Source organism: Malus sylvestris, chromosome 4 (genome assembly GCF_916048215.2).
Source record: "Malus sylvestris chromosome 4, drMalSylv7.2, whole genome shotgun sequence".
Taxonomy (NCBI): Eukaryota; Viridiplantae; Streptophyta; class Magnoliopsida; order Rosales; family Rosaceae; genus Malus; species Malus sylvestris.
In genome coordinates this window covers 18032454-18043663 of record NC_062263.1, presented here as the reverse complement: position 1 = coordinate 18043663, position 11210 = coordinate 18032454, and the positions used below count along the sequence as shown (strand labels likewise).

Below are 11210 nucleotides of genomic sequence, written 5' to 3'. Positions count from 1 at the left end.
TGTCGCTTCTAGAATTTTGGGGATTATTTTAGGCTCCACAGTGACCATTGGTGTGAGGAAGGTGAGTGGTGTTTGAGGAATACTCGAAACATTGTTTCAAGTCCCATCTCATTCGTGTGTGTGTGTGTTTTTTTTTCTTTTTTTAGGAGAACTGGTGTTTATGTTTTGGGGAGTGTATGGAAATAATTTGTCCCACCGTCGTCTACGCGTAGACATATTCATGGAGACTCATCTCTCATATATGCCTAAACAAAGATTCCTTCATCAAGAATTGTTCAATGTGCATCACACATCATTCCTTATAACTACCCTCGTGATTTGATTCTCCACGCCAAGAGATATGTAGGGAATCCAACACAAATTCAGTCATACACCCCAATCAATCTCATTATCTCTCCCCATGTCCAACGTTAATGGATGATTCCGACGAGTATTGTCACCATTTGCAGTTGTGCACGAATTTAATTCCAACATGATGTAGGGATCATTAGAAATAATAAACCTAAGTTTAAGTAGAATATTTCGTAAACAACATGTAGTGTAAGGAAATGAAGCACAATTGAATTTTGAAGCACAACAAATAATGACTCAAAACGTATTAAAGAAATAAGAAGAAAGTATGCCGCATGATTGACTATTTGTTCATAATGACTAGAAAACTAATTAAGAAACAGTGACAAGTCAAAATGTATTGTAACGTAACTGAGTGATATCAATAACTAAAAATCTGGAAAATTAAAATCTTTGACATTCATCCCCATGAATACATTGATTTGGACGGGAGCATTTTTGCTCACCACCATAATTATGGTGTATGCTCACCATACACTTAATCAATTGACACATGTCATTTCACTTAACTCTAGTTAACTTTCACATTAAATGTTAGTTTTTCAATTTTGAAAAAAAATAACCAAGATTAAGTGAAATGACACGTGTCAATTGATTAGATGTATGGTGAGCATACACCATAGTTTATGGTGGTGAGCAAAAATGCTCAAAAATAGTCCAAGGATATAAACCGCAATAAAAAAATAAAAAAAAAGCAAATCGCAAGCTTTAAAGGTATGTGACTCGTCATTACACAAAAGGAAGGTTTTTTTATTTTTATTTTTTTACAAATAATAGATTTTGTTTAGATTAAATGTTAGACTAATCATCGACGGGATTCAAACACACGCCGTCATGTAAAGGCTCAACACCTTTCCACCATTAGACCATCTCCAACCCTTGGGCTAAAAGCCAAATTTTTTAGCCCGGAAAATTTAGCTTTTAGCCTAGAAACATCTTTTCTGCTCCAACCCTTCTACTCTAAAATTTTAGCCCGGAATTATTAAAGAATGAAATTAGACTAAATTTTTTTCTTAAATCAATTTTTTTTAAAAAATAAATATGTAGATTATTGTAAATTAATTTTATGAACATTTTAATCTAAAAAAATTTAAATTCCGATAAACATTTCGCATTTAGCCCGGGGGGAAAGCTAGGGGGTATTTGGCACAGAAATAGCATTTGGCATTTAGCCTAAAATTTTAGCATGGGTTGGAGAATGTTTGGGGGGGATAATTTGACTTTTAGCCCAGGATTGGAGATGGTCTTGTAGTAAAAGACAACTTGCCAAAAGGAAGGTTGTTTAGATCAATAGCTGGTCAACGGCAATCTATAAACAAAATCTTCAATATTAAATCTAATAATTAAGTGTGAAAATGATCCTAAATCTAATTATCTCTATATTTTTGTTCAAAAAAATTATCTCTATATTTTATGGCCAAAGTTATAATTTACATTTTTCATTGGGTTAGAGTACACGTAAAGCATTGAAGATTCTACTTTATTTTTGGTGGGTGATGCTTCCTATATTATCATGTTTTTAAATTTTGCTTTTGAAGAATTGTGTTTACGTTTTTTTTTCTTGTAAGTTTACATTGGTTATCTTCAAATTGACTCAAAAGTGATGAATTACTCTGGTGGTTCGGTCTTCCTCTTCAATCTACTTTCGCCTCCAAACATTGTAACATCTCACATCGACCAACAAATAGGGGATGATACGCCTTATATGTACATCCCCACTTCCATATAGCACGAGGCTTTTTGGGAACTCACTGGTTTCGGATTCCATCGAAACTCTGAAGTTAAGCGAGTTTGGGCAAGAGCAATCCTAGGATGAGTGACCCACTGGGAAGTTGCTCGTGAGTTCCAAAAAACAAAACCATGAGGGCGTGGCCCAAAGCAGACAATATCGTGTTACGACGAAGCCGAGACTGGAATGTGACAATTTGGTATCAGAGTCACTCTGTCGTGTGGTGCAAGTGTGCCGATGAGGACGTTGAGCCTCTGAGGGAGGTGGATTGTAATATCCCACATCGACCAACGGAGAGGGTACATGCCCACCTCCATATAGCATGAGACCTTTTGGGAACTCACTGGTTTCGGATTCCATCGGAACTCCGAAATTAAGCAAGTTTGGGCAAGAGCAATCCTAGGATGGGTAACTCATTGGGAAGTTGCTCGTGAGTTCCCAAAAACAAAACCGTGAGGGCGTTGCCCAAAACGGACAATATCGTGCTACGGCAGAGCAGAGACTGGGGATGTGACAAACACTCCCCTTAGCATAAATTAGTGTAGAATATCACTTGTAAAAAAAAAAAACAAAAACACCTTCAAATTCACCCCTTTTTAAGACGTGATAGATATTATGTCACCCATTCTTATTTTGTTTGTACATAAACTGCAACCGTGATCTTCCAACCAAGTTCAAATAATAAAAATGAAATGAAAATGGTGTTTTATATGATTATCTTAAAATACGCTTTATTGTGTGAAAATGTGCTGCCAAGTTCGAAATTTTGTTATTATAGTAAATATCTTGGGTTCGGTATTGAGCTTGAATCTTTTAAGCTCAACGAAGATTAACTTGTATAAAAAGTAAGTCAAGCTTAATTTGAGCTTGAAAATATTTAACAAGCCAAATTTGAACATTGATATATGATTTGGCTCGACTTGTTTATAGACAATATACGTGAGTCCACTACTATATTTTTTAACCAATAAACAATATACTTGGGCCTACTCGCGTCTCTGTCTACTTGATTGTAATTAAGATTCTTCGTTAAAAGGCCTTAGCGCAATTATAAATGTGCTTTATATATCAAACTCATAATAAGTTTTTGGTATTATATATAAATATAAACACCTAACAAAAGAGTAATTATCCTATTTTATTGTAAGTAGGCAAAGTTGTAATTCGTGTGATAGGGATCCTTCAAAGATTTAAGCTATTGAATTAAGTATACTGGGGGAGTAAAATCTACTACAAAAATTTAGGGAAAAAACAATAAAGAGAGAACAAATAAAATTATAAAGAATTACATGCATGATAAAAGAAAATAAAACAAAATGATCGAGTAATATCTCTATTTGGTACGTAATTATTTTGCCAACGAATTAATTTTCCATTTTTCATTGATTGATTTGGTGTGGTGCAGTGGCTCCTCCTGCAGCATGAAGACGAAGACACCAAAGCATGATCTTGGAGCATTCTTCTGGTGGGATTCCCTTTAGTTTTGTTTCGTCTTCAAGAACCACTTCCTTTACAAATTTGATTGAATTCTGTTGCCAAAACAGCAATTAAAAAACCATGCTGTTAAACTTAAAAAATATATAAACATATATTCAAAAGCAAAACAAGCATCCACATGCTTATATAATTCAAATAATAATTGAAAGAGAGTAACCTAATTATATATAAATACAATTAGTTCTGATATGGTATTTACTTTTATAATTTTTTTTTTGTCAATTCCATCTTTTTATCTTTGCAATAGTTTTTATATTTATGTTTTTTTCAAAGGCGTTGTTAGTTGAATGATTTTAAAATGGTTGGAGCATGCCAACCTCTACTAAAACATTTTACTTATAATATTTAAAAGCATAAAATACTCTAACAGGTTGGTGCGACAGGACCCCAGCGACACCTACACCAACTTAAATAATTTTATTTTCTTCCATATATCTTTTTTCTTAGGGAATTTTAACAAAAAGTTTTCAATATTGTTCACTTTAACGAAAAATTATATTTTTACACTAAAAAAATCAATCATGGTACTATTTACTTTATCCTTTATTTTGTCCTTATTGTTAAAACTCAAATTTTCAAATTCTTTTCATTAGTTTTCCTTTTTTCTTAATGATACTTTCCCTTTTATTGTAATTTAAATTTTTTTTCAGAAAAGTTATGAAATATGCGTTTGCATGGAAGCATGTCTATCATCGATGGGTGCATATTAAATTTCACACAGCTCCACTTTCATGAGGCATATAAGAGGAAAGAATGACAAATATGTGAGATGCATGTTATAGTATCAAATTATGAATTGAGACGTTATCCTAAAAAATATGATTCTACATATTTAGCAGTCGTAGTTTTGAAACATGATAGCAGACAATTCATGTACCTGATAGGAGCTTTGAAGAGATGAAGTGCGACCCCATCTCTCGGGATCCCAAAGAATTGAACTATTGAAAGCAAAACTTGAGATATGAATGGGAGGCCTAGTCTCTGTTTCATTGTTCATTTGCTTCAAATGCCATCCTATGACTTGTGAAGAATCACATACAGGTCCTTCAATGATCACCTTCTTTCTGTTTGCTGCAAGTATAGCCATTGGCCATGTCCCAAAAACCCTGCAAATTAATAGACAAATGAAGCACTTGACAAAAGATTCTTTCCTTCAACAAATTTCCGTTTAGATATTACAATGTATCCATTTGTATATAGTGATAAATAAATCAAAGTTAAATTATACGTAGTTGTTTTTATTCATAAATTTTGAATGAAAAATTATACATATATAATAGTCAAATGCACGCACCTAAACAAATGTTTGCTATTGATGTGTGTATATCCCACTGCAAGACTTACAATTGTTTCAAAAATTCAGACTTACATATGCACTTTAGAATATTGGCATATGCACTTTAGAATATTGGCAAAGTCCAACAAAATTCACTACTCACAACCTTTTTAGTCCAAATAAGCAATAAGGGACACTTCTTTTTTTCCCCTTCCAGCAATCACACCTTTCTTAAAAACTACTCGAACTTTGAAACCTCCATCCCTCCAGCTAAATTACCATAGGTTCTTACGTTCAAAGAAATAAAAAAAAAAGGAAATTTTCAAGATATCATGATCTATTTCTAACAGCATAATACTAGGTAAAATTAATTTTACAACATAATATTCAAAGTTAAAATTTCAATCGAATGAAAAAAAATAAGGAATTAAGGAATATTTACGTACTCAATTTCTCTGAGTCGGTCGAAGAAGCCAAGATCGTAAACATTAGAAAGCCCTGCAAAGTGGACAATCCCACTAATCCTGTGCTTCTCAATGTGCTTAAGAGCAATGTTCCTCTGGCGATCCCTTTCAGCTTCTGCGTCTGTGAAATTCATTCTCGAAACCAAATGCCTGTACATAATCCCCGTTCCCCTCAGCACTTCAGACACTTCATTCGACTCCGTTTTCGGCGCCACCACGATCCAAAGCAACGGCTGAGGAACCAACCTTATAGTATTGGCTAGTCTTCTCAAAAACACACTTTTAAACTTAATGTCTTTCGTGCTCGTTGCTGTTGCAGTGACTATGATTATGAACCTTCTCGGAGTCACCTCGGGTTCTTTCTTTTCCTCTGCTTCTTCTTCTTGTGTGAACCTCGAGTTTTCGGAGCTCTCTTTATGCCTTGCAGGTTCTGCTGCTGCTGCTATTGACACATTTGGTGTCTCTGCAGCTATCAAACTTCTATTAATAACATCCGGTGCTATTTCTTGCGGCGGTTCTACTGACTGCGGCGGAAAGTCCAGTGATTTATTGGAGGAAACCACGGCATCGGTTCTAGCGAAAAGCGAAGCCTTATCCGTTGGGGCAAAACCTGAGAAGAACCCCATAACAAAACACAAAGCAAAATGGACGGCAGCTTTCTTCCATAATTGGACCCTCTTCTTTGTTCTTTCCGTTGTACCCATTTCTTTGAAAAATCTATTAAATTTGGAATTAGGGTAACAGGGTTTTTTGGTGGGTTTTGGCCAGTATAATATATATAATGTAGGAATTTGTATGAGAAATTTTATGTCAGATTGGTTTATGCTTAAAGGTGTTAATTTATTAAAAAAAAGGTGGAGCTAGCTAACATGGTTATGATTGGTACTGGCAAACTCAAAGAACATTTGTTTTTGTTATGAGGTGCTTCTTCTGGTGAGTAGTTTTTCTTTTTGGTAGTTGTTGCTTCAAGTAAAAGGAAGTTGGAGAGAAATGGGAAGGACTTGAGTTGCTGTCTCCGCACCCAATAGTTGTTGGGATAGAAACCCATCAACTAATGGCATCAAAATTCAACCGATTGCTAGATGGTGTTTGTTTTATAATATGGAGTCAACCAAACTTTATATATAGAAAGAAAGGAAAAGAAGGATAGAGTATATAAAACTCGTTCAAATTACTGGGAGAGTCTGCAATAATTTTAGAGTTACCAAGCAATGTTCTTATGGCTTTTTACACATAAAAATGGAATTAGGAGGGAGTGTAAGTTATGTTTGATTTAGAGATTTTTAATTCTTGAAAGGGGTTCTTTCTCAAAAAAGAAAAAGAAAAAAAGAGTCTTAAGATTTGCCAAAAAAAAAAAAAAAGAGTCTTAAGGGGTTGACAAGAGATGTTAAAAAAAAAAGAATGAGGATCCTCTCCTGATCCTCTTTGTGAGGATCTCAGGAATCCTCCAATCACGTCCGTTCATCGTGCAATCAGAAATCATTGTAAATTTTTTTACTTAAATTTTAATATAAACAATATCGAACTTTAATGATTCGAATTGTCAATTTTGTAAGTGTTGATTCATAGATCATCCTTGCAAAAATTTAATTCAATCCGAAATCATTTGCTTATTTAATTGTCACAATGAAAGTTCAACGTTTCTTAGAATATAATGTTCGTCAATTTCTTTGAACTCAATTATAAACTTCAAATATTTCCGACTTTACTAATATTTTGCAAAAATGATCTATGAAGTGCAACTTGAAAAATAAATAGGTCGAATCGTTGAAATTCGATGTGGTGTGGATCTCACAACTAATCCTTTTTTTTCAAAAAATAAGAATTATCGCTATTATTTATTAAAAGACTCTGATCAGTTTCATTCGTGTAAACTTCTGTAAACTTAATTTAGTTATCTTTATTCTACTAGTTTGGGATGTCAGAGAAAATTTTAGAAAGAAAATAATATTAATTTGGTTGCCATCATCATGATTCACGAGTCACAAATCATAAGGTTGATAAGAACATTTTGGACTAACATAATATCCAAAGTAACACGTGTGTCTTGCAAAGATAGTGTTATCTACACACTTGTTTTTACTTCTCACACATTTTACTTAACTTTTAATGTCAGATCAAATGAACGGAAAAATATCAATGACAAAAAATTAATAAGAGGGTGTGAGAGATCAAAATGGATGTGTGAATAAGATTATATTTTTTTTATTTTTTTTATAAATAAAATTATCTACCCTAAAGGTGAGAGGTAGACTTAGTTTCACAATGAGCTAGCAATAATGTGGTTTAAATTCGCCTTTGGCGAGAATCAAACATAAATCATCTTACTTACAAATAAAGAAAAATATCACTAAACCATAGTTTTAAATGACAACACTGTCCTATTAAAACATTAAAAAATTCAACCGATGCTAGCTAGGGTATAGAATTTGGAATTTCACTTCAAACATCATATGTTATTAAATAAATGCATGTATTGTAGCTAGTCTCATATTTAAATTTAGTCTAAGTTGTAGCAAAGCTCTCATCTATACCACGAGCTTAGTTTTTGTCATTGAACTCTACTAATTGTTTCTCTCGTCCTTGAATTATGGCATTTGTTGCACTAGTAGTCATTTTCATTAACTCCGTCAACTTTACTGTTAAGTTGAGGGATAAAATACTAATTCATCCAAAAAATAAGAAAATAAATTTTAAAGAGAAAAACTTGGCTCCTCAAGAATTGAGGAGGAACCCCTCCTTAAAATACTTTGTGACTTATTCATAGAACTTTGTGCTTATGATCGCAACTCCTTAAGGATTGACTATACTATATCTTAGTTTTAATTGATTTTTTACAGAGATGATCTTTACATAGTGATTTATAATAAGAACGGTGCTAAAAGCAAAATTCTTTGAATAGGCCACAAAGTATTTTGAGAAAGAACTCCTCCTTAACCTTAAGGAGCTCATCTTCTTCTTCTTTTTTTTCAAATAAATTAGTGTTTTTTTTTTTCATATGAAAAGAATACTATACCCTCAAATTTGACGGAAAAGAGAGTAGATTCGACGAAAGGACCATTCATGTAACGGAGAGGTAAGTTGAAGGATGAAAGAAACTAACATAAGAATTCACAGACAAAAACTAAATATGAGCTAAAGTTCAGGAATATTTGCTAGCACACCCCCTTAAACCTATTGATTGATTGTTGATGTAGATTTAGCTGAAAGCTAAAACTTAACAACTCACTCATTTTTCATAAGCACAGTGCATTAGTGGCCTCTTGTTAAGCTAAACCTACCACGTACCCATTCCTCATATTTGAAGGAACCGTTAAACTAAAACATCATCTCAATCCTTATATACGTTTTGATTGAAAGCAACAAACATTGATGCCACCACACATTGAATACCATACAAACGACTTCAAACTCATGGAAGACTTTTTTTTCTTTTTTAGTTAGTACAATTATTCTTAATTTGAAGAGTTTAATCTTTTAATAAGCAAGACTCGATTTGAGTGTTAAGGGGCATAGATGTCATTAAGCTAAAAATGAATGAGTACTAGTTATACCTGGTTTAGTAGGAGTTGGAGTTTGAATTAGTGAACTAGACTGAATCAAACCGAATAAATAAACTGGAAAAGTTGATTTTAGCTTTAACCAGTTCAGTTCTCAATTTTGTTATATAAAAACAACGTGGTCTAGTTTATGACTAATTTTTTTTATGTATGGTCACACTTATAGGCTATTCTTCAGTTTTGCAACCAGAAGTTGCTGGTCTTAAACAAGGTCTTTTATGGGCATCAAGATTGAGTAGAGCGATAGTGTTAGTGAGTTAGATAGTTAGTTATTTGCCAACCTTTACAAACAAATCAAATTTCATCTTAAATTAACCGAATCTCATCCTTCATTCAAATCGAGAAAATCCATTTAAAACCAACTAAACCAATTTGACTCCAAGCACCATTCATGGCAGCATCCTATTGGCCCAAGTGTGTCATCCGTTGGATGAATAGTGATAAAAAATTTGCAAGATATTAATTAGGAGATAATACGTGGAATGATGATGTAAGTATTCATGATTGATTGTGTAGGGATTTCCTACTTGATAGAGTTAATCTTCATTTAAGAAAGTATTAAAGATAGGATTTAGTAATTAATCCTATCTTTAATGCATTTGACTTTTCAACACCACGAGGAGGGAAGCCTTGAGCAGTCATAATCAGCTGCAGAAATGCTGAGCCGTGCGTGAGAGTATTTGAGAGCTCTGCCCATTTTTGTCTTTCTTGAGAAAAAACTCACTGTCATCTTCTACATTTTTGGGATTATTTTGTGCTTCACATCAAGCACAGTAAAAAAAAAAAAAAAAAAAAAAAAAAAACTCTCTGGCTAAACTTGTGGATGCTAGATTTAAGCCAGTCATTAAGGTCATCTCCAACCGAAGGGTCCAGAGGGCCGAAAATAGCTTGAAAACTGTCTCCAACAGAGGGCTAGGCCAGAGGGCTGTGGAATCTGAGAGGGCCACACAGAATCGGAAAGGGCTGGAGGGCTGGCTGCATGCAGCCAGCCAGCCAGCCCGGGGATGGCCAGAAAAAATGGAAATCCTGTCGGTTCTAACCGATAGGAATACGTTCATATTACTTAATATAAATGTATTACTTAACAGTTTTATTATTATTTTTTATTTACAAAATTTTCCCTATAACTTCTATTTTTCATATTTTTTTTAAATTCTATTTTTTCCCTATAACTTTTATTTTACAAAATTTGTTTCATATATTTTTTTTTAAATTTCATTTTTTCCTATAATATATTTTTTAATTCTATTCTTTTTCTATAACTTCCTAAGCCATTATACAACATTAAATAATTAAATTAAGTAACATGAAACAACATTAAACAATATGAAACAACATTAAATAACATTAACCAACATAAAAATTATACAACATAAAAAAAAAATTTAACAACATGAAACTTAAACAACATTTAAGTTGTAGTTTTTAAATAATAAATTATGTTTGGCCCTATGACCATTTGACCCTCGGTTGGACATAGTTTTTTGTGATAGGGTTAAAACGAGTCATCTGGCCCTTTGGCCATCGGTTAGAGACGGAGGCAAATATAGTCTTGTACTGTTCATTAAAATATTAATATCTTGGAGGACCAGATGACTAAAACGAGCCATTTGGCCAACCCTTGTTTAGAGATGACCTAAATATGAATTTTGAGGCATATTTAAACCGTATTTTGTAAATCATATAACGTGGCTATTGATGATTAGATTATTATTTAATTGTGAATTAACGTGATTATTACCTATTGACGACACATTCCATGATTTGTAAATGTGGTCTAAAAAATTAATTTACCTAGCATTACTTGTAAATTCGTGTAGGAGAGTTGATTTTTAAGTTTAGGCTTCAAGTGAATAGAACAAACCCAACAAAAAAAAATCAAATGGGTTAAAGCCTAAGTCGAGTACAACTCGTCAAGCCGAACTAAAACCAAGCCAAACCGGTCATTTCATTCAGCTCACTATCGGTTTTATTTACCAGCAAACCGAACCGAATTGAATTAGATCGTACATACCCAACAGTCCAGCCCAAGTACGACCTCCTTGACTATTTTTCCTTTTTGGGTAAATAAGTGGAGCTTCCACCACCCCAAAAAAATCAAAAATCAAATGGACTGGAACTATATCGGTCTCAACAAAAAAAAGTAGGATTATCTTCGTTGTTAATCTCTTTTATTTTTTCTTTTTTATTTAAACAATTACAATTAAATCATCATTTTTTTTTATTTAAATAATTACAAATAAATCACGTCAATGATATCATCCGTCCAAAAATAGAGCCTAACCCAGTTGGGCCACATGATTTTCTGGGCCTAACCATTTCAGTTTCCCCCC

At 33.3% G+C, this 11210-nt stretch overlaps 1 protein-coding gene across 1 annotated transcript; it reads right to left on the bottom strand.

Annotated features, from left to right (window-relative positions):
- Positions 1-3319: 3319 nt before the first annotated feature.
- On the bottom strand, positions 3320-6266 carry LOC126617698 (beta-1,4-xylosyltransferase IRX9-like). Its single transcript, XM_050285739.1, has 3 exons — positions 5300-6266; positions 4455-4683; positions 3320-3609 (listed from the first exon to the last, which is right to left on the bottom strand). The coding sequence occupies exons 1-3, from the start codon at positions 6019-6021 to the stop codon at positions 3460-3462; spliced, it is 1101 nt and encodes a 366-aa protein (XP_050141696.1). The 5' UTR covers positions 6022-6266; the 3' UTR covers positions 3320-3459.
- Positions 6267-11210: the final 4944 nt, after the last annotated feature.

Excerpts from the sequence above, each read along its gene's own strand:
- LOC126617698 (XM_050285739.1), bottom strand. The coding sequence starts at position 6,021 with ATGGGTACAACGGAAAGAACAAAGAAGAGGGTCCAATTATGGAAGAAA. Across the intron at positions 4,684-5,299 it reads GACCGACTCAGAGAAATTGA|GGTTTTTGGGACATGGCCAA; the intron begins GTACGTAAATAT and ends ATTAATTTGCAG. Across the intron at positions 3,610-4,454 it reads CTCTTCAAAGCTCCTATCAG|AATTCAATCAAATTTGTAAA; the intron begins GTACATGAATTG and ends TTTTGGCAACAG.